This window comes from Paralichthys olivaceus, chromosome 8 (assembly GCF_024713975.1).
Source record: "Paralichthys olivaceus isolate ysfri-2021 chromosome 8, ASM2471397v2, whole genome shotgun sequence".
Lineage (NCBI taxonomy): Eukaryota > Metazoa > Chordata > Actinopteri > Pleuronectiformes > Paralichthyidae > Paralichthys > Paralichthys olivaceus.
Window position 1 is genome coordinate 13024399 of NC_091100.1, and position 27547 is coordinate 13051945.

The 27547-nt window shown below is 41.5% G+C and overlaps 2 protein-coding genes across 18 annotated transcripts in view; one reads left to right on the forward strand and one right to left on the reverse strand.

Moving 5' to 3' along the window:
* adgrl3.1 (adhesion G protein-coupled receptor L3.1) overlaps positions 1-1175 on the reverse strand; it is a 119864-nt gene extending 118689 nt beyond the window's left edge. For 10 of the 12 annotated variants that reach the window (XM_069529993.1, XM_069529997.1, XM_069529994.1 and 7 more), the window contains exon 1: positions 458-1008. The gene's annotated coding sequence lies outside the window, so the exon portion shown is untranslated. Of the gene's footprint in view, positions 1-457; positions 1010-1040 lie in introns of those variants that run through there. The other 2 variants (XM_069529992.1, XM_020100515.2) reach the window with 2 other exon arrangements.
* A 1156-nt stretch (positions 1176-2331) lies between these two features.
* LOC109637743 (multiple PDZ domain protein) overlaps positions 2332-27547 on the forward strand; it is a 39757-nt gene continuing 14541 nt past the window's right edge. For 2 of the 6 annotated variants that reach the window (XM_069529987.1, XM_069529990.1), the window contains exons 1-25: positions 2336-2760; positions 3754-3857; positions 4652-4818; positions 6445-6654; positions 6969-7037; positions 7227-7349; positions 8265-8348; positions 8821-8928; positions 9082-9184; positions 9340-9431; positions 10337-10550; positions 10764-10838; positions 11361-11440; positions 11810-11956; positions 13162-13347; positions 13498-13659; positions 14025-14234; positions 15058-15228; positions 17499-17625; positions 19607-19805; positions 21409-21450; positions 23463-23789; positions 25566-25763; positions 26366-26543; positions 27260-27370. In XM_069529987.1, the coding sequence (XP_069386088.1) occupies positions 3842-3857; positions 4652-4818; positions 6445-6654; positions 6969-7037; positions 7227-7349; positions 8265-8348; positions 8821-8928; positions 9082-9184; positions 9340-9431; positions 10337-10550; positions 10764-10838; positions 11361-11440; positions 11810-11956; positions 13162-13347; positions 13498-13659; positions 14025-14234; positions 15058-15228; positions 17499-17625; positions 19607-19805; positions 21409-21450; positions 23463-23789; positions 25566-25763; positions 26366-26543; positions 27260-27370 (3399 nt within the window). In that variant the 5' untranslated portion in view covers positions 2336-2760; positions 3754-3841. Of the gene's footprint in view, positions 2761-3238; positions 3324-3753; positions 3858-4651; positions 4819-6444; positions 6655-6968; positions 7038-7226; positions 7350-8264; positions 8349-8820; positions 8929-9081; positions 9185-9339; positions 9432-10336; positions 10551-10763; positions 10839-11360; positions 11441-11809; positions 11957-13161; positions 13348-13497; positions 13660-14024; positions 14235-15057; positions 15229-17498; positions 17626-19606; positions 19806-21408; positions 21451-23462; positions 23790-25565; positions 25764-26365; positions 26544-27259; positions 27371-27547 lie in introns of those variants that run through there. The other 4 variants (XM_069529985.1, XM_069529986.1, XM_069529988.1 and 1 more) reach the window with 4 other exon arrangements.

The window sequence follows — 27547 nt, forward strand, 5'->3', positions numbered from 1 at the left end:
TCACGCCAAAGCATATCATTTGACATTGCGCGCTGCAACGAGGCAGATACATGCGGCTACAGATTCACAATTACGCGTAAGAGAAGCCATCATGAGATAATGTGATTGCATTGATATTTTTTGCAGGAGGTAAGAGGTTGCTCATCACTTCGCCTTATAGCGACGTCTCAGAGCCTCTCCGAGCGACGCCCATGCATCCAGCCGCAAGCCGAACATCATCCTCCACACGAACACCGAGAACTACCCCACATTTCAGCCTCTCGTCCATTAGTGACAGTTTTCGTTGCCCCCTTAAGTGCAATGATCGCAGGCCACATTCCCATGGGCATCCGAGAGAACCGATGCTGCCTTCAGGGCAGGTCGGTGACAGACGCAGGTTGACGAATCGTCAGGAGGTTTGGACCCACACAAATATACATCTGCATCATTTGTGAGGGAATAAAGAGCGGGTTCTTACCGTATCACCGCACACCAGCGGCGTATGAGCGCATACATGTACACATCCAGTGCAGAGCGCAGTCAGGAATAACCTTTTCTCTGCTGTTTCATACAGTTCCTGTGCACCACGCAGATCTCATGTAGAAATAAAATCTCCAGTCGATAAATACATTCACTGATTGGCGCCTCGGCCCCGGCTCCGTGGCTAATTAATTCTCTCTGCTGCAAAGACACAAAAACACCTCACGAAAAATGGATGGAAACGAAGCTAGAGGTGCAATAAACCAATAGCTGTGCGCTCAGGATCCCGATCAGCGCGCACACAGAGGCGCCGTGTCCGCGACTGAAACCAGTGGAGCGCTGGAGGAGGACAGAGGGGTATCTCTCTATCCGTCTGCCTGTATCCCTCCTCCCTCCTTCCTTCCCTCCCTTTCTCTCTCCCTCTCTCTTTATCTTTTTAGTTGTCTTTATGTTCTTACTGACTTCTGCTGGAGTCCACAGGCTCAGAGCGCAGCGGAGCAGAGCACCGTGGTCAACACGCACACACGCATACACACACGCACACAAGTGTGTGTGAGAGAGAGGGGTCAGAAATGACAAACCAATTTGGAGGCGCAGTGGATGCTCGGTGGATCAGAGCGCAGCCCGGCGAGAGGAGCGGTGCGTTGCAGCCAGCCAGCAGGCGGGGGAGCCGAGTCGAGGCTGGGTGGGTGGGTGAGTGCAAGGCTGGGGAGGGGAGGTGGGGGAGATGATTCCTGCCTGGGGGATGCAGGAGAGGAAGAGGGAGGGATGAAGTGGGGGGGTGTCTGGTGGAAAACGTGGCACTGGATTTTGACTCCTACTAAATCTCTGGACCTAGGGCTCCACCTGCCGTGTGGAAACACACAGGGGCTCCCAAACTTTCACACGGGAACATGATGTGGGTGTGACTCTGACACATGAGGCCTGGGCTGACTGGTGTGGTGGGGGGTTTGGTTGCTAGACATGACTTAATGTGAGATTGCATGATTACACTTTGGGTGACACATGCAATATGTAACCTACAGTTGGTGCAGCTCCATTCATTGGCACATTCTCAGCTAAACAGGGGATATGAGCGATGATGTCACAGTCTTAATTTAGGCTGCATCGGTTAAATGTCTTGTTCCCTTATGACACCAGATTGGTATTTAGAAGGCCAGGCATTGAACGTGGAACACTCAGTCTGAAGAGAGCTTTTCATCTGGTAGGAGCCGTCTCACAGTGGTCAAACCTCAACACGATGACGACAAATACTGTTGGAAGAAAAGACAAATCAAAATTATATCAACATTCAAATGGACTCAGTTCCAGAAAGGATGTGTTACACACTTTTTGTGTTACTATTCAACATGTGTTGTGTTAGGAGAGAAAGGGGTATAGTTCTTACCTTACCATTTAAGTTAAGATAAGATGAGATGATTTCTTTATTGGTCCCACAGCAGGAAAATCTGCCATGTTGCAGAAGCAATGAGGACAGTTGAAAATAGACATCAGGTAATAGTAAACAGAATATACAGAGTGAGTATAATGCATATTTAGTGTAACAGGGCTGCACATCAGCCGTTGTGTTTTTAGTTTGTATTATATGACCTGAAATCTGATGTGATTTACAAACAGATTTTAATCATTCCTAGTTTGCCCTAATTTCTTCAGTTCTTGTTATGAAACGTAGGCCCTGATATATAATTATATAATATTTATTATTAGTAGTAGTTGTAGTAGTACTAGTAGCAGAAGGAGGAGAAGGATTATTACATTGTAGGTCCACATAAAGCTTAATGATTTGTGTCTTCAATCTTAGAAAGAAAACTTGGTATTTTAATATCTTGCATTACATTTAATAACCCATTTTATCAGAATATTGAATAATTTAACCGAAGGTTCTGTAATGATGTTGTCACAGTGATGTGGTCCATTGGGCACAGGGGTCGTGTAGGCTAACCCACACACAGTTTGAAGTTGACTATATGAGAATAATTTGCACAGAGCTCCACTGAATCATATTATCCAGGATTACCTGCAGGCTGGTTCCCTTTCATGAGGGATGAGCCCTGCTCTCAGTGCCTGAAGATCACACCGGGTGGTGACATGCGCACTGTGGCCCGAGCGCGCACAAGACGCGCGGACACAATGCTGGAAAAATAAACCGGCCGGGCTTCTTGCGTCTTGATCGATTCATATCGTGGCGTCCCTCGATCAGCTGTTTGGACTGTTCTCTTGGCACAGATTAACTCACGGTGGCTGTGCGTGGAAACTCCGTGGGGACCTGTTGATCGTCCATCCGGAGAAGACGCGATGGAGGTGAGAGGCGCAGCGGACGCTTGTGAGCTGATGTCCGTGTGTTCGTCACAGTGATAGATCTAATGTGAACAGCTCATTTATTTAACAGATTGATTCTATAGATTCCATATCAAATTAGAGGCTAATGAACCTAATCACTGCAAATCAGTCATCTGTTTTTTCCCCATGATGGCTTTACCATCAACAGGTATAAGATAAAGATTTCATTAGGCTGCCGTGAAGGGCATAGAAGTACTGCGATACCCATCGTGCCTATCAATGGCCCATAATTAGATTTCAGATGGGACGTTGTCATTTCCAGCCCATCGTCTTGCAAATCAAATCATGTCATTGGGATAATATTCTGAAGGAATACAGGAGCCCCCCCCCCGCCCTCTAGTCAGAATGGTCGGGAGGCCATGTGTCGCTGTTCATTACCATCACTGGCTGATAAAGCCTTTTGGAGAAGATTTAAATCCCCACTAAAGAGCATTAGTTGACAAGGAAGGCGCTTGCAAACAAGCATGGCACAGGCCCTGGAGGTGAGGATGTCGAGGTGATATGATACATGCTGCTGAACAGAGGTAAAATAAATACTTGTTAATGCAGGAGGTCAGGGAGGATGATTAAAAGTGCTTTTATTCTGCTATTTACAACTCTGGAAGAAATTAAGGTTCTACAGATTTGTCCCAAATCCGAATCCTCACATTTATTATAACCATTTCATTCCAGGGTCTGTGGAACTTGGAATTTGGAAGAAATGTTGTCAATGGTTTAAAGACAAGAACAATAATGTCAGTTGTGAAATCAAAGAAACAGATTATCTTGTGGTGGTTTCTTAATTTTCTTCCAGAGCTGTATATCAGAAATAAAATGTATCCACATTAGAGACTCACCTTGAAACATGTCCTCTTAAAAGATCCTACATACACCATCATGGAACTGTAAATAGACCGACTGCTTTGTCAAATGTTTTCCTGAAGCATAAACATTTTGTATTCTGTTGCTATCCAGGTGCCAAAGGGTGTAGAATTGACTCCTAACTAAAGGCGCTAAAAGTCGGACAGCAACAGCTCATCCCAACAATCTGTCAACAGGCTACATGATGGAAATCATGGGTAAGTGCATTTGGGGCCTTGCAGATGTAGATCACTGCTTTCTAAGCTAGCCATGTTCCAGTGACCTCGGTAAGACTTGCACCACAGCCACCGTCAGAGGCTTACAATTAAGGTGTCAGCCATGGCTGCAGCAGCCAGACAAGAAGGAATACTTACTCCTACACAGGTGGCACAAGGCTTGCAGTCTGGTCGGTAGTCAAAACTTTGGTGGTGAAGAGGTTGCAGGGTCTTAACCTTCTGCCACATACAATTACTGCAGCTGTGGCTTGTGCTCATTAGCTGCTGCTCCACCAAATAAACAACGGCAATATGACCTGACACAAGACTCCATTCTTTTTTTCTTCTTATGTGTTTTTTAGTGAAAGGGCACATGTCCTCCTTTACTATAATCTTATGATTCTTGATTCATATTTTTAAAAGCCTTCATGTTTCTGCTTTGGCCACAATTCATAAGCCTTGTTTTCGGTTGAGAAGAGAAGTATGCAACAGTATTGAAGAAACCTTTGAATTGAAAGAACTCTAGCAGCTGGGTTCAGGGATATTTTTCAGCATCAGAGCTCAGAAAGGATGTAATTTTGTATTCCAAACACAGATGTTTTATTTTATTTATTCTTTGAGAAAACATCTTCATTTTCCCAACAGTATCTATTCAGTGTGGACATTTTGTAGCTTTTTTCCTGAAAGGTTTGAGCTTGTGGTCATGGTCACCCAGGAGCCACAACAACATTTGGAAACTGTAACACAAAGCCAAACAGTTGAAATCCTGTTACAAACGGTTCGCTATTTCTTTGCAGATACGCAGTGTGCCTTGGAGGCTGTGGAGAGACTACAAGCTAAACTGAAGGAGCGGGGGGAGGCCCCCACACAGGAGAAACTCTCCCTGCTGAAGACCGTCCTGCAGAGCCCCCTGTTCCACCACATACTCAGCTTACAGAAAGCTCAGCGGAAGCCCCTGGCGAAGGTACAGTGCGAGCATGAGTGCGTAGGTGTTCGGTGTATATTGAATGGTTGGGGAAGGAGCCGGAATCGTTCCCAAAATACTGAATACGGGAGCCAAACGGGATGAGTAATCAGCTTACCTAAGCTTACCACTAAAGCCCTGAGAAAGAGCGAGAGAGGGAGCGCGAAGGAGAGAGGGGAAAGAAGAAGTGGCGATGTATCATGTTGAGGAGTTTGCAGAAGTTGTGTGTACTATTTTAATAAGCGTTAAGCTGAAGTGTGTATGTGTATGGGTCCAGGTATTACTCATGTTGTGGGGACCTACATCTGTTTACACACAGTATGGGGACTTGTCCTTCTAATGGAGACAAAAAGCAAGTCCTCATAATATAAACCCTTACATTTTTAAGGTGAAGAAGTGTAAAAGGTTAGGTGATGGTTAGGAAGTCAATGCATGTCAATGTAATGTCCTCTGAAGTCAAGGAGATAAAATTGTTTGTGTGTGGTCTGGATATTAATGACATTGTGGGGACCTTAATCTGTTTACACAGTCAAATTATGGGGTCCCCATAATGTAAAAGGTGAATAGACATTTTAAGGCTAGTTTAGGTTAAGGTTTAGGTTTAGTTCAGGTTTAGATTAAGTTAAGTTCTCAGTCTAGGTTTAGCTTTTGGTTTAGGTCAAGGTTAAGGTGCTTGTGTGTGTGTGTGTGTATGTGTGTGTGTGCGTGTATTGTTGTATGACATTATCAAGGCATTTCATTTATGTGTCAGTGGTCATCTTTGCAGCTTGGTAATTGCCTGTTGTGGTGTGCTGTAACAGGCTAACCCTATAAAGTCCCAAAGTCTACACGCACAGGCATTACCACATTATCAGTGAGGCGTGTGCCAGAGCCTTTTATCATCTCCGCATACCAGGAAACATGGCCCTGGAATATGTCAAAGAGTTCATTGTGTTTTTATCAGGAAGGACACTGACAGCATTTCTCTGAGTTCAACTTCTTGTATATTATAAAATAAAATACTGGAATGTAAGTGCACATTCATGAGGTGTGAAGTTGCCCTATTGGTGTTTTGATAGTGTTTTATCTTTTATTCCACTACTGCTTTTCCAACAGGTGTCCCAGTTGTTTGAGCCGAACAGAATATAAATCAAAAAAGCATCTCCTGGAATTTGTTTTTTAACTTTGAAACAGAAAATCTAAAAGACAAAAGGATTCTGTTTGTGTGGTGTTGAAGAGAAACCTTTATCTAAGATCCTTGCGTTTTTTCACTCCTATCTTTTCCCTCTGCTCCATTTCAAACATATCCCCCATATATTTTTTCCTGTCCTTCCTCCCTTCTCTTTCCCACCTCTTTCCTCACTGTCTCACAATTCTCTCCTTTCCTCGACTTCTTTGTCCTCTCTATTTTCCCCCAATCACTCTCTCACTGTCATCCAATTTCTCTCTGTCTCCATATCTCACTACAATTAATGTTTTCACCTTTCTATCAACCCCTGTTCTCCCCTCTCTTTATCTTCCTCATCCATTTCCCTCACAATCTTTCTCCCTTCCCTTGCATCCTTCAATCCCACTCAATTTCATCTGTTTCCTCTCAATCCCAACCCATCTCACACCTCGCCATGTGTCTTTATCTGCTCCTAACAGGGGAAGGGCATTTCCAAATCTGTGTCCATGAACTGTGGACCATGCCCGGGTGTACCGGTGGGATTGAAGACGCTGTCTCACAGTGACTCTTACACATGGGCCATGGAGAACAGATCCTTCCACAGGGAGGGCAGCATGTCCTCCCTGGGCTCGCACGATCTGTCCTTCTCGGAAATCTATCCCAACAACTGCACTCACACCGAATCGCAGGTACGTAAAATATCCATCATAAATGAAAGGTCATTTAAGAGGATGTTGAGTAATAGGTGGGGATTTTATATTTAAAGCACTCACTTCATGAAACGACCAAATCATTTTCTTTTTGTTTCAATTGTAAAATGTAACAGGTCACCATTGCAAATGTCACACGTCACATTTGAGAATATCACATTCCAGTATAAAACACTAGCAAAGCAGGATTTCATATCATGTGGGGATTTCGGTCGAGCATAATTGGCTGCTCAGCTAACCCAGTGTCATTTAGGGTTTGCTTTTATTTTACATGTGACATATATTTTTTTTAGTACTGCACTCCCCCTCGGATCTCCCGCACCATGTCGATGGGCAGAAACCTGGCTGCTATTGCTCACGAGGTACAGTATTCTTACAAGTGAGGTGTGAGTGCACAGCTAAATGTGTGTCTGTGGATGTAAATAAACAAGGGTACCGAGCACATTCAGTACTAACCTGTAAATGCTGTTTCACCTTTTCTTACTGGATTAACTGGAATCGATTTTTTTCACCCTCCCTCCTCTCCTCTCTCTTTCTTTTCATCACATTAGAGGCGTCATGTGGAGATGATTGAGCTGACCAATGATGGGAAGGGCCTTGGTTTCGGCATCATAGGAGGGCGGAGCACAGGAGTTATGGTCAAGACCATCCTTCCTGGAGGAGCTGCCGGCCGGGTAAATCCACTTGTCAGTCACAGAATATGACAATATATGTCACATAGACAAAGCTTAAAGGTGCAGTGTGTAGAATTTAGTGACATCTACTGGTGAAAACATCACTAGGATTATTTTATATTAAATATCTTCCAATAGATTCATTTCATCTAAATCTCACACACTTTACCTTTAAATAAACGTTGTCTGACATTTTGCAAATGTTATTTTATAGTGTATTACCAGGAAAGATAAGAAAATCAATACCAGTGTTTTGTCTGTTTAGCAAATATAAATCTACAGCCAGCAGTTTGTTGAGCTTATAGACTGGAAGAGGGGGGAACAGCTGACCTAGCTATGTCCAACCCACAGAAGCATCGTCAGCACCTCCTGTTGTTTAAAAATAAAGCTAAAATACTGGTGTTGCCATCTTGCTACTATTAATGAAGTGGAAGTCTCCACTGTGGCTATCAATTTTTTCGAATATTCATTTAGGGGAATGACCATATTTGAATTGTGTGACCGGTTGGAATATTCAGCAGAAGCGCATTAGACCGTCTCAAGTAGTACACTGGCACTCCCACTAACAAAGCAAGGGGGAGTGAGAGTGGAGGCGGACATTTCCGGCATGCGCTGAAAGTGGTTGAATGGTCACAACAACGTGGACCAGTTGGCCAATTAGAGCAGCCACCTTTATCAGGAAGGGGGGCTTAAAGAGACAGTAGACAAAACTAAGTGTTGCATACAAGATGCTCTAGCTGTGGAGTGTCATAAGAGTTGCATCAATCTCATCAAATCAGGTTCTTCAGTGAATGAAATCTTACAATAAACACCATACTGAAATGTTGTAGTGTTGAGTAGAATCTGCAGAATATGTTTGAATATTTTAACAAAGACCGGTTTCTGAATATTTTTGTGGGAATGGGGTTCCCTCAGGATAAACGCCTGCGGAGTGGAGATCAGATCCTGCGCATCGGAGACACAGACCTGGCGGGCATGAACAGTGAGCAGGTGGCACAGGTGAGGCGTGGTTTGTGGAAGCTTTACAAAATTTGATGATGAGTTAAAGTGCTTATAACCAACATGTCATTTTCTGTAATCTTAATACTTTATGCTGTAGATGTTGTGTTTTTTCACAGAAAAGCTCAGATAGGAAAATTAACCAGACATACAACTGCCAGCTTGGCTAGAACTTTTAAGTCTTTTCTTTTTTTAAATCTCTTCAATTGCAATTTTTCCCAACCATGAAGGGTCCGTGGGTGTTCTATCCTCTCTCCTCAGCAATGAGCTCAATGCGATACTGATGCAAAGACAACAGCACACTAGAAAATGTTATAAAGCATCAGAAGTGTTTTCAAATATTTTGGGGGTTTAAAAGTAGAATGTTAATGAGCGGTACAGTACTGCTGTATGTCATAATGTGGTTCCAGAGCAGGTGTCTCTTTACATACTTTTCATTTCAGTTATTTGTTCTGTCACCCTCCTGGCGCAGGTGCTGCGAAATGCTGGTACCAGGGTGAAGCTGCTCATTGCCAGGGATATCACCAAGGACAACCACCTTTCCTCACCTGCCCTCAGCCAGGACAGCTTGGATGGCAAGGTGTGTAAAGAATCATAGTACAACAATTAATTCAATCATAAACTTTTTTATGCAGTATAAAATTTGTTGATTCAGTGACATTAAATGTGTAATACAGTTTTCTTTAAACCCAAGAGATGTGCATAAGATTTGTGTCTCTGTGTTCCTTTCCAGCTCAGTGACTTCAATGATGAGTATGAGTTTAGTGTGCAGTTCACTAAAAACAGCCGGGGCCTGGGATTCACCATCTCTAGCTACATAGGTGACCTCAACTCAGGTAATAACATCAACCAAGTTACAAGATGCAAACTGGATGAAAAAGAAAACAGTTATGACTATGCGGCTTATGCAAAACATTATTGATGATGCGTACGTTTTGATAAATGACACAATCAATACTAAGTTATTTTTGATGTATCTCGTCCTCCTCAGTGTACAGTGCCGGTGTGATGGTGAAGAGCATAGTGAAAGGCAGCTCTATTGATCAAGATGGACGCATCCACATTGGAGACATTATACTATCTGTGAGTTCCACTAAAATTGCAACAGTTACCTTTTTCATTTTGCTCCCTGTAGACTCGGAATACCTTCTTGTCTCAAATATGTTCTCTGCTGAATCTTAACAATTTCAGCCTCTCAAAATCTGCACTGTCTGCAACTTTTAGTAGTTCTACACTCACCAATTAGGGTCTTTTTTAGCTGATGAAGGAGAATTCTAGGTTGTTTTTTTTACTTTTGCCCCATCCATCTCTTCATCAGCTCTTGTTTTTACATTTTCTTTCCATCTTGCTCTATCTCTTTATTTTTGATGACTATTGATTTCTTTCTGATTTCCTATTTAATTTACCAGCACTTGTTTTACCTCCATACCATCCACTCCACTCCACAAACTATTCTGTCTGCATCATATCTTCACCTTTCCATTGATCAGTAAGACTATGATATATGTTGCCTTTAATATGTTGCCTGTCCGTTTCAAATGATGTAACTGCCACTGCCCACATACTTCCATGCAGTTTTATGTTAGCATGTTAGCATGCATCCACTGGAGGGTGAGACAACAACAAACATGCAAGACAGTGGAGGAGGTTGTGATAATGTACCAAGAGCTAAAGAAAGAGATGGGCAAGTTAACATGGTGTTGATACATTGATACAAAGTCTCTCCTTGCAAAGTTTGGCTTCTTCACATCCTATTTTCGTCTTGCTTGAACTATTGGCTACATTGCCCAGCCATGATTTCCAGTGGTGCTGCTCCATTTTGTCAGTTTTGTCCCTATTCATAAGTTAACACACACAAATACAAATTAAATGAACTTTGATTACAGACCAAGGACTTCATCCGTTTCCATATATGTAACCTAACATTATGCATAAATGAGCCCATACTCTTCTCACTCACTCATTCCTTTCCCTGTCCCTGCCCACAGGTAGATGGCGTGAGCATGCATGGCTGCAGTGAGCAGAGGGCAATGGAGGTGCTAAGGAGGACGGGGCCCCTGGTCAGACTGAGGTTGCTGAGGAAATCTGTGCGTCTGAGTCACATCCTGCCGCCGGTTCCTCCCCTGCAGCCGCTCCGACACTCCCACAGCTTCCATGAGGGGAATCCCTACAGAATGGGCCTTAACAGGATTCAAGAGACAGGTGCTTTGAGCTGAGAGGGGGGGTATATTGGTTTTGAGGTAACTGAGCAAATGTTGATTTGCTAGTCTGCAGTGATATAAACCTGTGCAAATAATAATTATATAATAGAAAAATTACAATATCTGCTCAGACAATGAGCTAGATGGATGATGAACTTTATCTTCTCTTACATGTTGCTTGGAAAATATACAACTGTGTTTCTCCGTATCCCAGGAATCTGCTCCCTACGTGAGATCTCCCGGCGAGCTGCATACGCCAACAGACGACCCCGACATGATTTCAGAAACGGTAAGCTTCCTTCCCATGCTGCACTGCAGTCTGGAACTGGATCATGGGGCTTAGTCTGATATGCTAATTGGGCTCAGGGAACAGCGATGTGGCAACGAGGCATGCTCGTTGATGGGAGTCTATTTATAGTGTCGTGCAGTCATGTGTTTATCCAACTCATTCAACTCATTCCAGATGATTTGTCTCTCAGCCCGCCTGCATATGAGGCTTTATTTAGACAAGGATTTTTTTGGCTTGATTAGAGAGTACAGTCAAATAAGCGCTGATTGCTGTGAGGCTTTAATAGATGAACAAGAAAATTAGTTAGTTTGCCAAACAAAAAAAACCACAAGATGGTGGGTGTGAATGTGCATGCTTGTGTGCCTGTAGTGTCGGTGCATGTGTGCTTTCAAATAGGTTAATATTTTTGTGTTGATCAGATCTTGGGGGAGGAACAATGTGATACGGGATGTGTGTTTGTTACTTTTTTTTTACCTGTGTGTGTGTAAAATGAGCGAGATTGTTTTTGTGCACAATTTACAGGTGTGAAACTGACGCCAGCTGAGGAGGAGTACCTGAGGAAGAGGTGGCAGCATGCGGTTGGACCCCGATATGAAGTTATTGTACGCCTCTCTGTTAACTAGATAAAAATTGAAGTGTAGCTTCATCCCTTTTTGGCTGAAGTATCTCTCTGGAAAATCCAAAAATGTCCTTAGAATACAGTGCTTGGAGGCGGAGCTAAGAGAGGCCTACCTAGCCAAAGGGTCTTATTGTTATTATTAGTTTTGTATATATGTAAATGCAGTATCATTATATTATACAACATTATATTTATACTAAACGCTATTAGAATTACACAATTACATCATAAAAACATATGATATACACAATTACTCATCTACAGACAAAAACCCTACTTACTTACTACAGTTTGAAGTATCTGCTTTTCTTCCTTTGTTTCCCACCGCTCATTTGACCCATCGCTCTCTCAGGTGTGTCAGCTGGAGCGTTTCAGCGAGACAAGCGGTCTGGGCATCAGTCTGGAGGCTCGGGCAGGACATCATTACCTGTGCTCCGTCTTACCTGAGGGGCCCATTGGCCAAAGTCATCAGATCTTCACTGGAGACCAGATATTGGAGGTAACCAACTGAAGCTGATCCTCTCAGCCCACTGTTCTGCTATTCATCCTTTTAGTCAGTCGACAAAGATGTGATCTGTAAGGGTTACTTTGGCACATCTTGAAGAATATAAGTGAATGGATCAAAATGTTCCATCGTGGATCATTTTCAGTTCACAGAACCATAGTTTCTGTCATGTTTCCAGCTTTCAAGCAGTTTACAATAATTATACATAAATCTAGAATGACACTCAATAGTGTCCTCAACGAAAATGTTGAACATGTTTGTGTGAAAAATAAAGTGAAAAATAAGTATATGGATCCGCCCACTGATCGAGATCTGCACCAAAATGTAATGGCTTCTTTCTTGGGTCAACAGAATTTCATTGAATTAATTTTTTCTTTTTTGCGTAATCCTGCTAACACACAAACAAATGCAAATGAAAACCTTACCTCCGTATTAATAATAGCATATGGTAATAATAGCCAGTTCTTTAAAGCACAGTTACAGAACAGTGACACTACCAGGTAGCATATTGCATTTTGAATACCTTCATATACACAAGACATTTTTACTTGAACCATACAGCAAAGTTTAGTTTTCACAGAATGTCAAGTAAACTATAAAACTTTTTTCCCTGAAGGCAGTGAAATGAGTTGTATGAAGGTGGGTGTGAGTGTGCATGCCTCTGTGCATCTGTGCCTTTACTGTAGGGGGAGAGCTTGCCCTCCTTCCCTTCCAGTGGTGCAAGTTCACACACCCACACATATCACTCATCATGATGAGCAGTCATTGTACCAGAGCTCGTCTTGTGGACATTATGCACTGCAGACTGGCTTGTCTTTCAATTTAAATCAGTAATATTTTGCTGTGCCAAATCAAAGTACATTACAGAGAAAGATTGAGACTCTACAATATTGTAGAGAGAAATCCAACCAACTCTTTATGTATGTATTAAATATATTATATGCATTAATAGATATATATGTAATGGAGAATGATATATTATACACAAAAACTATATTCTTATATAATTTTTCTCTTTTAAATTGCTTTTAAAAACATATTTTATATATTTTTTTCCATTTTCTTTCTTTCTGTCTTCTATTTCACGTTTTTGAACAATAGTAACTTTACATTAAAATTTATTTTGGTCATTTAACTGCATACTATTGTTATCATGTATACATATTAATATATTTATACATAATTTATCTCTCTGGCAGGTGAATGGGATCCCTCTCATTGGAGAGACACATAAAGAGGTGGTCAATCTGCTGAAGGAGCTGCCGATCCATGTATATCTGGTGTGCTCTCGAGTTGTCCCCCCTTCAATACCACACAGTGATGAGGAAGATGATGACGAAGTCCACCTCACCCTGAAAGAGCTGCTGGCTGAGTTCAATGACAAGGTGAAGGCAGTGGGGTTTAGTAATAGTGTTTAAATCCTTTTTTTTGTAAGTCAATATAAACTACATCTATCGCTGCATTTTAAAGTACAATTCAAGATGCAGCTAATATGATGTTCTTCTCTTTGTCCTCTCTCCCCTGTCTCGTACCAGTTGGACCAGGGCTGCGTCATCCCCTGTCCTACGGCCGAGGACATCACCAAGCGTGGCGTGCCACCCATGTCGCCTCCTTTGGCCATGTGGGAGAGAGAGGCTCAGGTGGTCGAGCTGGAGAAAGGCGAGTCGGGACTGGGCTTCAGTATCCTGGACTACCAGGTCAGAGACGTGCCCCTGAGTCTTTCTACAAATAGAACAGACTGGAATAGGCTGCAGTCAAGGAATATCGGTGTCAGGTTGGATAGGGTGAACACTCAGAGAATTGAGAAGCAGAGACTCTATTCTACAGGGATAATTGTTGTATTCTGTGTAGACTTTCAAGTCATGTTAAGAAATAGCAGCTTTATTAAATCTGACTTCTCCTCTATGAGACCAGCCAGTTCATTTTCTTTTCCTATTATTGAAAATTCTCTTTCATCCTGTTTTTTAATCTCTTGTTTGAATTTATGTTACCAACTTTTCTCCAATTTTTTCTCAAATATCTTCAGTAACCCACCCACCCTCAATCTTATTTTTAACTCCAGGATCCAGAGGATGTCACTAAAACAGTGCTGGTCATCCGCTCCTTGGTGCCTGGAGGTGTAGCAGATCAAGATGGTCGCCTTCTGCCCGGCGACCGACTCATGTTCGTCAATGACACCGACCTGGAAGGCTCCAGTCTCGATTATGCTGTGCATGTCCTCAAATCCACCGGTTATGGCCCTGTCCGCATTGGTGTTGCCAAACCCCTGCCGGTATGTGCAGATAATTACATTTAAGTGTTTGATATCTGTCAGCAGAGGGTAATGATGGGAGAGGCGGGGAATTACATGCAATAAAGTTCATAGTCTCAGCTCAGAGTCAGCAGCACCTTAACTGCTGCAGGGCTTGTAGGGCAGCCCACGATTTCATTTCATCAGAAGTTTTTTTTTTTAGTATTTGTCTGAGACACATTACTTATAGTTTGATATTTAAGACATAGCACTTTAAACTTAATGGAAAGAAACTGCACAACAGAGGAGGGAGAAGATTTTATTAGAGTATATGTATATGTAACAGTGTATGAGTGATGTGTGATAGAGAAAGTGCTGCACATTGATGCGGTGTATGAATGTGTGTGTGAATGGGTGAATGGCAAAATCATTCTGTAAAGTGCTTTTCATCATTACATGTTTGCCACCCATGATTTCAAAAGTGTTTTTTTTAACTTCATTCAATTTTCATCAAACTATTGACCAAAAATATGTCCACAGTTATGCAGTACAAGTGCATAAGTGTCAATTATTCTTGAGTACTGTATTTCTTCTCCTTTTTGTTTTGTACTGTGGCTTAGTAACAAGGAGCAGAGAATCCAGTTACAGGCCATTTGAATTTTTAATGCGGCTGAGAGATGAACACAATGCTCGACAACACTACAGATGGAGAGAGAAGGGGAGAGGAGGGTGTCTAATTCACAGTCACCTCCTTTTCTCTGTTTGCCTCCATGTGAATTTGCTTAGTTTTAAAGCACGAAGCGAGTTCTCCTTATTTTTTTCCAAACTCAGTATTTTTGCAACTTTGACATTTTTGTATTTTCAGCTGGAACTGTGTGGCGGCTTGACGCCCATCTCAGAGAGGAGCGCGCGAGCTTCCTGCGATGACACTGAGAATCACACTCAGGTCGGCCTGCTAGCTGAAGCGGCCGAGGCTTCCGCAAACACCTTCCACTCTGAGGACAACTGCTTCAGCCAGCAGTGTTACAATAGAACGGTGAGTCAGACATAAGCATCAGTCAGTGGAAATAATGATATTACTGGAGAGTTACTTTTACATACTTTGTGTTCATATTTTACATTTTGTGGGTTGAAAAACATTGCGAGGTGCCTTCTGTTCTCTTGTGGTACAACAGGAGAGCGAAGGGTCAAAATGAGAATTGAGAATTGTTACATTATAAACTGCAGCATTGTTTAAACTGCACAAATCATTGTAAAAGCCTAACTCTAAGTCTTTTTTCCAGGAGTAGATTTTGCATGAACTGCATGTACATCATATATATGGAGAATTGTCAGAATTTGCAGAACTATTGCAGTGTCCATTCTAAACATGCCTATTTGGAATGGGCAAAAAGATAAGTGCAAATGTGACCTGCAGTAATAGAGCTGCAGCAGGTAAAGACCGGCTGTGGGACTCAACAAAACCCTGAAGACTCTCCACCGCTGCTGCACTAAGAGCTGTTCACGTGTTAAAAGTTTGGAAGCTGGGCTCAGTACACAGAACCACGAACTGGAGAATCAGTTGTCGTGAATGCGCCTCATGATCGATGTCACTTACATTGATTACACTGATAGCACAGAGCGCTGTTCACCTGTTTATTTAAAGTTTATTAATTTAAATATCATGTGTCCAAATCGCACCAAATTCAGCATTGTGCTTCCTTGGACCCCTTGACAATATTCATACCGAATGTGAAGCTGATAAGACAAACAGTTAAAATAAATGGGTTCCACATACAAACAGACAAACCAAGATTTCTGGATTTATTAGGTAGATGTGTAATTTAGTTCATAAACTTAATAAAATGGTAATAAACTTAATGAAAGAGAAATGCAGTTTGAAATACAGTGATGAATAATCGTGTATCTTAGAAGATCCATGGTGATGAGCATTTAACAAGGTTTTAGGCTCAGCAGGGAACATCTCTGCAGTGATAGTTACAGTAACACTCCACCAGTCTGAATCTCTCAGGCCATCACACAGGAAGCGTTGCTCATTGCCATGCAAACCTGAGATTCTGCGGGTAGACATTATACCTGCTCTGAAGGAGATTACCATGACAGTGTTTGTTCTTTCTGTGCACGTTCTATAATGGGGAGCTTAGAGGCAGCTGTATCAATATCACTGGGTCAGGTATAAAGAAAGTGCTCAGTGTCAAAGACTTGTTCCTCCATTGTGGCCTCAACTCTGTGCTTTTGAGGGAGCCTTTTGTACTTGCCTTTGCTTAATTACCAACAATTGCCTCTCAAAGAAAAGTGCTTACCGCTTGCAAGAAATTGGCACCTGGTCTATCGCAAGGACATATATTTCTGCCACACTGTCTCCCACATACACAGAAACACACAAAGAGACTCACAAGTGTCAGTGCTCACATCAAAGACTGACTTCTTGCAAAGGTAGCTTTAGAATTTCAGTGCGGCTTGTACTTTCTGTGATGGTTCAAAGAAGATCTCCTCATTGCCCTTCTTCTTTGTGAAGTTCCCAGGGGGAAGGACCAAAGAAGTCTTAACTTCCTGCTTGTTTTACATCTCAGAATTATTCAGAGGAGTTAATAGATGTTTGAAATTGTTTTGTCAACAGAATAGTTATAGAAATGTGCCATTATTGCTATATTGTCCTCTGAGTTTCACATGATGGGCTAGAGCAAATCCCAGCTAACACTGCGCAAGAAGCAGGGTAAACCCTGGACCAGTCGCAAGCATATTGGTTAGCATTTGCTGTTAGCTTGACAACTTCAAGACGGATTGCCATGAGACTTGCAACAGGTTTTAGGCTCAAGGCTACTTGATAGATAACAACAGATCAATGAGAGGCGTGAATAGCAATTTTCCTGAAACACTTGTCACAGCGATTCGATTACATTTTCATTTAATACTAGATTAAAATAAGATATTCTGCTGGATAAAAAATATTGTTTATTGTTATTTTTCAAGATTTCATACTTACATTAATGGGCATTTTACCCGTAGCGGTCGCCATGTTAATTTGCTTTGTTAGTTTGTGAAGCATTCAGGAATTTCTGTCTACCGTTTCGTTTTATGGGGGTCCTGTACACTACGGTAAAAAAGGGTGTTTGAAGGGCTAGATGGCCACTACCCTTACATCACATAGAGAAATTGGACAACACTACCCCTTCATGGCCACACACAAAGCGAAGGGGTAGGGCCAAGTGGTAGGACTAGGGGGTGAATTGGGACAGGGCCTTACTCTCGTTTGATGTATTTGTTATCTCACCTTCCTGCCCTCTGTTTGTCTCTCTCTCACAGGAAAACCAGCCACGTTATCGCTTCGGCATCATGGAGGACAACGACAGGCAAGCCCCGCCTCCGCCTCTGCCTCCCCGCACCAGCTTTGAGAAGACAATCACTGTTGTCCGGGGCAACCGTAGCCTTGGTATGTTCTCCGTCTTTCTCATGGTGATGATGTCTTGGTTTGTGTACGTCGCTGGCATGGCGATAATGACACTAATAGGCGGTGATGACGGCTGCCCTGAAGAAGAGTGGTGAAGTGATGTGCTCCTCTTATCTGAGAGGGGATATGGAAACTGTGTGTGCGTGTTTCTGTGTGTGTGCTTGTGTGCTATATGTGTCTGACAGACTATTAAGGGGGTGCATGAAAGGCCAACGTTATGTGAAATAAGAAGTAATATTGAAACCAATAAGTATTTATTACTTTTAGTACTTTGAAATTCTTTGAATATAGTTATTTTTCTACCTCTGTTGAGGGTACATTGTCTTAAGTGCTCCAAGTCCATTGTTTGGCTGTTCAAACATGACGGTGGGCAAACAACAGGGTGTAGGCGCTCCTGCACTTTCATCTAAGCGCACGATGCAAAACATAAGGAAATAAATTCATTTATATTCTGGAAATATGCTCTAATAAGGTACCGCACTGCTTGCATGTGTGTGTGCTTACGTGTGTTTGTGTGTGTGGGTGAGAAAGTTTGAATGTTATGTAAATTTTCATAGGTAGAGGAATTTAAGGTCATAATCACCAGACTGTGTCACTGCATTCTTTGGTTTTCATGTGTTTAAAATATTGTAGGTTTTATTGCTGAATATTAAAGTAGCATAGTTCTTTTCTGGAAATCAAAATGTGGAGCTGGGTTTTACAGATTTCTGTGTGATTTTGGTTTTTGCAAATTTTAACATATTGGAAGCTTCAACATGGGCCGAGTTCACGTCTGTACATACCTGTAAGACTTGAACATTGGGGATTGTAGTACAATATTTATTTATATACAGTGAAAAGCTGTTTACGCTACTATGACTGAATGGCTTTTAGAGTGTGAAAGGAAAAGCGTTCTTTTTCTTGCCTTGCTCGTCTAAACCCATAAATATAAGCAGAGTATGTATACGTCTTTGCTTATTCCTGTATGGTGTGAACGTATTGCACTTACTACAAGGTCATGGTACCATAAAGACATTTTGTTGTGGTTAAAACTAATAGATTCTCCTTTTATGTGGTTACTTTCCATACATTAGCAATGACCCTGAATTTGTGATAGAATGATGTATTTTGATGCCGTGTTTTAGTATTTCAACACTTTTTTTTTAGATTTTGAGACTTTCAACATCATTTCTTTAAACGTCCTCTCATGTCATGGAAATGTGTGTCCTCTGTTTGTTTTGTCCAGCGTCAGTAGCTGTGTCTCCAGTTGACTGTATTCCAGGCACTATGATTGTATTGTAATTTGAATGTTACACTAAAAGCAATAAACTATTTATTTGATCAAAAAAATAAGCACAAAGTCATTTCTTTGACCAACTTCAAATTATGTACGACCATAGTGTTGTGGATGTGCCTAGTCGTTAGATAGCCCTGTAGTACACAGGCGCCATAGACCAGACAGCCTAATTTGTTCTAGCCTTTCTCCTCTGCAGTGTGTGTATGTGTGTGCATGAGGTGTGTGTGTCTGTGACGCCTGATTTACCTGCTTCTGCCTGTTTGCATTAATGAAGTGTTTGTGTAATCCGCCCAGCATCCAATTTGATAATGCCAAAGTTAGGTGTTTGTACGACTGGCATGTGTTACCCCTCTTGTCACCTGTGCCCCGTGCCCCCTGTGGGTGTGAGTGTGTATGTGTGCCTTATGAGAGTGCGACTGTGAGGATGTTGCTGTGTAAATGTCAAGCATGTGTAGCCATGTTTGTGTGCTAATCTGCCTAGTGTCTGTCTTGATTATGCTGATTATGCCGCAGTCAGGTGTTTGTTTCAGCGACTCTCTTTCTGTCTGGCATGTATTCAAAGCAGCCTTAGACAACCCTCCACTCACCTGTGTGTGTGTGTGTGTGTGTGTGTGTGTGTGTGTGTGTGTGTGTGTGTGTGTGTGTGTGTGTGTATGTGTGTCTGTGTACATGTGTGCATGTTGGCAGGGATGTCGGTGAGTGCTATCAAGGACGGCTCAGGCATGCTGGTGCGCAGTGTGGTCCAGGGGGGCTCTGTTAGCCAGGATGGCAGGCTGGGGGTTGGGGACGCCATCTTGGCCATCAACGGAGAACCTACCTCCAACCTGTCCAACGCCAAGGCCAGGGCCATGCTCCGCAGACACTCTGTCATAGGGCCAGAAATGAGGTGAGGGGCCAGTCACTTTCCAACTGCATTACAAACTGAGCATGGTGCTTATTGTTACATGATGGTGTCTATAGATAACACAAATCTATGACATCTTTAGGGAAACTCTTTTTCACCACTGAACTCGCTCTGGATCACCGGTTCTCAGTTTTCAGGATCTAAAAGCACCTTGTGACTGGATGTGCATCACCGTGTGCTTCATTCTCTTTAAAATGGCTCGAGTGCTGCTTGAACCTTCACATCGTTAAATTGTTGTAGAGAAACGACTGTAATTCTGAAGCACAACATCACATCATCGAGTACAGTCACAGCAGGAAATGTTCTAGTAATTCTGACAAGACAGAGGAGGGTTTCTTTTGTTTTCAGCAGTGACTTTACTAAATGTGATTTACTGTATCTAGTGGGACATGTCAGAATGTCCTCTGTGAAAAAGGCTTAAAGACCCTGCACAGCCACATTAGCATTTTCACCAATTATTCTTGCTAGTGTGACCTCTGCATAGGTCAAAGCTATGAGCTAGAGCCATGTTGGCTTTATATGAGTGGGTTGGAGGAGGATTAGAGAAATACAATCAACCACACTATGTGCACAGCCACACAGTCTAATCAAGCATGATACGTGAAAACAATCCTAATATATTTAATTATGTATATTATAAAATAACTCAGTAATTAATGTGTATAGATAAATGTTGCCGGAGTGAAGGATATGTCTTGTTTAAGTCAAGGTGTAGGGTAAATGTAGCCATATTTTTTTAATTCACTTTCTATAGGAGTGTAAGTAGAACTAACAAAAAGGTCTTCCAATACAAAACTACATCACTGCACACAAAAAAACCTGTGAATTCAAAATCTGCTCTATTTTAAATGTTTCCCTATATTTCTTATTTTGTGACCCATATTTGTCCCTTTTAAAGTCTTGACGCAGAAAACAATCAATAAGTAATTGCAGAAAGTTAACTGTTTTAAAAGCAGTTAGAAGAAAAGAATGCCCAAGATTGCCTTCTCTCAACCCTCTGCACATCCACTAGTAATATTACAGCTACAGGTTCCCTAATCTTCTACACTTCCAGCTCTGCCCAGTGCTGTGTTGCAGACCTAGAGGTAGATAAGACAAATGAGATACGCTTTGATAATCATACTAATATCTGTATGTAAACTGCATATAAAGGTGTACACAGCTATGTCACACTCAGATTCAACTTGTTGCTACACATCGTTGGGTCTTTAATCTGCTGTCACTATGTTATGAACTGTTGTAAAGGAGAATGATATTTTATATTGTGTTGTTAAAATCTAACACATAGCATATACAGTTAGTATCCTGGCTGTTACTTAATTCTAGGGTTGTATAAACTCTGGGACCTAAAAATGGGCACAGTGGGCGCAGCATTAAAGAAGAGTGCGCGTGTGTGTGTGTATGTGAAACAGTGTGTTATCTAGCCCAGTTATTCCTCTTCCCTTCATGTGCACTCTTTATTTTGTCACTGTATAAACATGGAGTCAGTTTTTGAGAAGAAATTTAGAAAAGTATTTTGGGGATAATGATCAAGAAAAAAACCACTGAAAGAAAAAAGTAACTCAATACCACTCACATTTTCTAGATCTGTCCGTGCAGATCGTGACAGTTGTTGTGGCTCAAATAAGTGAGTATATGTCATACATCATAAATATAAATGTCTGTGTGACTCCAATGAGTCACGTTCATGACTTTCATTTTCACTCCATCGCCACCTAGAAATGATCTTGACCCAGCTTGGATCTTCATTACCACCTTGTTTTCGACACCGCAGTCATCGTTGACAGAGGAGCCGCAGTCATGTTAAATTAGATTAGATGATGAAATTTTAAATATTGCCTGAGGGGAAATTGGGGAAATTATTACTTGTTCTAACATCAGCAGTTATGGTTCCACATAGACAATGTAGCGGACGGGAGCCGTGCCCCACCTCCACCACCCTGCTGCCTCGCAAAACACCCACTCACTCTCTTTCAGCCTCTCTCTCTCCCTCACATACACACACACTTGTATACGCAGTCTTTCAATGGTCTAACCTCCAAAAACACCTTTTTCCTGCGATGGGAAATATCTTTGAATAATTCATCAGTCATCTCACCTTGAACAGTGCGGTTCTGAATAAAAGAACGTTTTTAAGAGCCTCTCATAGATGCACACACAGATGAACACACACGTTCTCTATCACACACATGCACTGACAAAACTCACCCGTTCACACTGTGTCCTGACAGCACTGCAGACCAACTAAAAGCATTGGCAGCCTCAGAATAAAACAGACGTAAATGGGTGAGGGCCTGTCACTATCAAACTGCCTCTGTTGAGACAAGACAGGCCATCCACATGGCTCAATCAAAACAGCTCAGCGCAGAAGATCTCCAAATTCAATCTGCTGCCTCGAGTGGAGCAGAGAAATTGTCTCTTAGCAGATTCTAACAGCACGTCCATACGTCACGTCACACAAGAATGGAAGTGAGACGAGGGGCGGTGTTAACAAACCCAATAATTCTGATCAGGGTTTATGCCAAAAACTTTTTATTTTTTATTTTAAATGATTCAGAAACTTTTAGAATGTCTTGAATATTAAATGCACACATTTAGTAGCCTTTCATTTTCTCGATGTGTCTTTTAATGAATAAACAACTTAATAGTTAGTTAACTGGCAATTTTATGTATTCAGGCCTGATGGGTCTAAAGTTGATCCATCCCCAACAAACAGAACAATATATAGTGCTAAAATATATCAGTATATCAGAGTATGAGAGCCGTATGGAGTTTAAAACAAAGTAGAGATTACAGAGTGAAGTTGTAAAATTACAACTTTACTCTCATAATATTATAATCTTTTCCCAATAAATTACGACTTTATTATCGTAATATTATAATAAAATAACTTACAACTTTTCCCATTTGATATTATAACTTTTAGTCATTCAATTATGACTTTATTATCATAACATTATGAATTTAGTCATTAAATTATGACTTTACTTTCATCATATTATAATGTTTTTCATATAAAATTATGTCTTGTTATCTAATATTATGACTTTTTTCTGGTAAAATTACAACTTTACTCTTTTAATATTATTACATGTTTATTTCCGACTTTATTCTCATAAATAAAATGACTAGAAATCTGTAAAAAAGTACTTGAAGCATCAGTCAGTTCAGTATCCTGGCAAATCTGCTTATCTGCTTTCTTACTAAGAGTTATTGTTGATGAGAATATGATGATATGGTTTTTACTCAACCTCATGGTAACAATAAGAAGTCTCTGTGCTCTGTCTCTATGCTAAGTGGCTACCACCATTAGATGTCTGGATATACATTTACATTTACATATACTTACATTTTCACAACACATGAAAGTTGTTGAAAATGTCACACTTTTCCTTTAAACCACAGCATTCTATTATTCTTTATTGTGCAGTGATCTATTTATCATATATAGAAACCATCCACTAAGTGCCATGTCATTTGTCTTGTTCCCTGTCATCCACTTGTTATTGTTTGGTGATAAAAGTGTCACGAATATGTAGTTGTGAAAATACAGTAACGAGATAACATGTGTCATTTTAATAGTTTAAATGTTTTCACCCCACCCTCCTCATTTCTGTTCCCACATCCCCCTACCCTCAGTGTAACCTATGTCCCAGCCCATCAGGTGGACGAACACCGTATCCGTCTGTGTTTGCCCCCTCTGGCGTCCATCGAGGCCGACAGCGCCTCTTCCTCCCCCACCCCACCGACACCCTCTCCAGAACCTGCATCGGCCCCAGGCAGACCCCTCAGTCCAGTCAAAGCTCCAGCTCCACCTCCTGCTTCATCCACCCTCAAACCCCCCGCTTCAGTCAAATTTAAAACTGCTGCTCCAGATCCAGCCACAGTCAGAGTCTCTGCTTCATTTAAAGCTCCGTTCAAGGGCCCAGCCGTAGTTCCCACCTTCACCCCGGCCCCAGACTCAAGGTAATGTAAGATCCAGAGCTTTCAGACCATTATTTATGGTCACCTAATCCCTACTCAGGCCCTGGAGTGCAAGATAAACCTGTCCCAGGGTTTATTGGACTTCAGCGCTCCAGCTTGATAACATGTTGATATGTTTGCTGCAGATAATTCAGGATATGAAAAAGCTTTACATTCTCAGCTCTTTAATGTGTTAACCTTCTGATTTGTATTGCAGCAGGGGTTTTATCACAGTACCAAAATACACATTTCTGCAGCTTAAGTCACACTAATGATCCAGGTTATGATCTGACACTTTAATTAACCGTGTCTATGGGGAAACAATGTGTTTCAGTATGCAACCAGCTCAGTGTGAGTCTATATTTTCTCTCCTCTCCATTCTTCACTGTGATAAAAGGCAAGATCTTCTCTGAATGTTGAATCTTTGAGTTATATTTAGCTGTTCGCTTATGGATCTCAGTGCTGACTGTCAGCGAAAATGAATTGTTTCGCTTCTGTCTATCCCTGCTTTTTCTCCATCTTCATGTCCCTGCCTCTCTCCTCCCTCTCTCCCTGCAATTTCTCTCTGCAGCCTCTCCCTCGCCCTTATCTTTCAATACATTTTCTCTCTCTCTCTCTCTCTCTCTCTCTGTCTCTCTCCCCATCTCTCTGCCAGACTTCCCACTTGATTCTTTGTGTCTGCATCTGTCTCTCATCTCTCTCTCTCAGTCATCTTGCTGCGGTCATTTTCTCTTAACCTCATTTTCCCTCTCTCCTCCACGCCTCTTTCTATCCTCTTCTCCCAGCTGCTCCTTTTCAGTGCTGGTGGAACCATTAGTTCTGTCCTCTCCTGTAACTTAACTGGCTATAGGCTCCTGCTACGCAGATAGCACCACTATCACTCACCTCCATGGGCTTATTACAGCCCTCTAACGTTAAACATATTCATGAAAAATTCTCTCCTTGTCTACCTCTTTCTTCCACATACACACATGCAGTGTATATATACAAACATACTATACATATGTGTGTGTGTGTGTGTTTCTGTCTACAAAGACACTACCTTTGTGTGACCTCCCTGGCAGGAGATGTGTATTTTCAGGGTGGTTTGCAGTAGTGTATCTCTTCAAGGCCCACCACTGTAACTCGCTATTGGCAATGTGTCAGTGTCACAGTGCAGCAGGCCTTGACAAAAAAAAAATAAAAGTATGCCAAGATACCTTGTTATCTGCAGCCAATCTGCAAGTCAAACGTTATTTAACTCTCAGAGAAGGCTGCAATGAATAATGATCATTTTCAATTTCACTGGATTGATTTGTAAATCATTAGGTGATTAAACACTATACATTTAAATCTATTTCTTAATTTTTCAGAGCTGAAGCTTCAGATCTATTTATTTTTTTAAAATCAATAGTCAAATCACAAAGACATTCATTTAGATAAGGCAGTGAAAAGCTGCATTATATATATATATATATGATGTATTAAGAAGGAAAAACACAGTGTTTGCCACTTAGCTAGTTCGCCAGTTGGTTGTTTTTGGTCCTTCATAGTCCTGTCAGGTAGATTTTAATCTGCAATGTTGTGAAGACAAGAACTCGCACGATCGTGTGCTGTGTCACAACATCATCAAACTAGATCATTTGTTGAAAGACCCGTAGCAGCCAAAGTTATTTATCATACTTTTAATGTAGAATAAATTAATCTAGAACAAAAATCTAAATTAGAGTTTATAATGATTTATCAGGTTTATCCATTCGACATTACACATTAATTCTACATTATTTCTACTTGCATCAGTTGGCAGACTCCTAAGTCTCTACCTCATGAGACTAAAGGAGAAGGAAAAGAAGATGCCGATGCTCTGGAGGAGGAAAAGGACGAGATTAGTGTAGATGGGAAGGTACCGACGCTGGAGGTGGAGATAAAGGTGGATGGTAACGAGGAATGCGACGTACCTTTTTCTACCATCTTGGTGTCGTGGGATCAACCTAGAAGGTTAGTGAATCAGTGATGTCAGCAACAAAGTCTTTTCTTTGTGATTAGATTTTTTTTCAGATTCTTCGTTTCCATCCTCTTTTTAAAACTCTGCCCGTGGTGTCCTTTATCCTCAGTGCCAGAGAAGGCTTAGCAAAATCCTAGTGTGTTCAGGTTATGTTCACAGCAGGGGTCGAACAGCGCAGCGCACACCCAAACCTATTCCTACGTCTTAGGCCCACAGAGAGCGACTCTTTTCCACCCTGTACTTAATGCATTTATGACTGTATCCTGCTTTGATAAATCACATAAGCTGCACTGAATGCAAAGACCAGCTTTTGTGTCTCTCATTGGCATTATTCTATTGTTTTGACTTAATCTCTGAAACTCTATCCACAGTCCTGAGCAGTAGATAGACAAAGACTGAGGAGAAAAAAAAGGGAAAACCTATAGGATTAATTCTCCTTTTTGTACATTTTTGCAGAAGTTGTTCAAACTGAGTAGGTCTTCATCAGGCATACAGAAGACTGGAATTCATCATCACTGTACCCTGTGCTGTATACAAAGGATTTACAGCTCTATAATGTGTGCGGATGTTTCTTGTATCCTGCTTTGTGTTTCAGTGTTCGGCTGACACGAGCACCAGGCCAATCCCTGGGTATCAGCATAATGGGAGGCAGAGGCATGGGCCGCAGACTGAGCAGTGGAGAGATGATGAGGGGAGTCTTCATCAAGCACATCAGCCCCGACAGCCCGGCAGCAGATAATGGCACCCTCCGGACTGGAGACAGGATACTGGAGGTAAGTGTGTGTGTGTGTGTGTGTGTGTGTGTGTGTGTGTGTGTGTGTGTGTTTGTACAGAAAACTTTATGAGGGCCATTTTGAGCCCAAAACCTACAGAGTGAGGACATTTTGGGAAAGTCAGGACCTACTTTTAATTTTAGGGTTGAAACTTGGTTCACTTAGATGGAGTATATAGATAGTGTGTGTGTGTGTCTCTGTGTGTGTGTGTGTTTGTGTGTGCATTGCTAAGAACAACATATGTATATATATATATATATATATATATATATATATATATATATACTGTATATACATTGTTTTTTGTCTCACATGCACAGATGATATACTCATCATCACCTCACATTATTTTACTATTAGACCTTTAGACATTGGGGAGTTATCCTTTAAACCATGCCTAATCCATGTTAGTAGACGGGACATGTGCCAAAATGCAAAGTTAAAGTAGCTGCATGTGAAATCAATTTTTTCTCACAGATGGTATCACACTCATTCATGTTCCAAGTGTTGACTTTTTCAGTAAGTTTGGTTTCAATTAGTTACTTGATGCTTAGCTTTATATACATGAACATGGAGAGTTTAACGCAATAGGGAATTTACAGGAATACAATTATATTCCAATTTCTTTTTGTTTCAGGTTATCTCCTTGCGTACCCTTGTTTTGCCACCTGACACGTGTCCATGTCCAATATTTGTTGTGTGTTGACATTGCTAAGGTTTGTGGTGTGGACTTAAGAGACGCCAGCCATGAGCAGGCAGTGGAGGCCATCCGCAGGGCTGGAGACACTGTGGTCTTCCTGGTCCAGTCTGGACAACACAGATCTCAGGTACTACGTCTTCAAATACAGCAATAAAAGGAAAGAAAGTGTATATTTCTACTGATGTAAAGGCACTGTTCTACGTTTAAGCAGGTACTTTACCAATACTTTCCATTGTGTGGAATTTCGGTCTCTTGAGGCTCCAGATTTTTTCACACTAAATCACATTACTCAACATATGCAGAG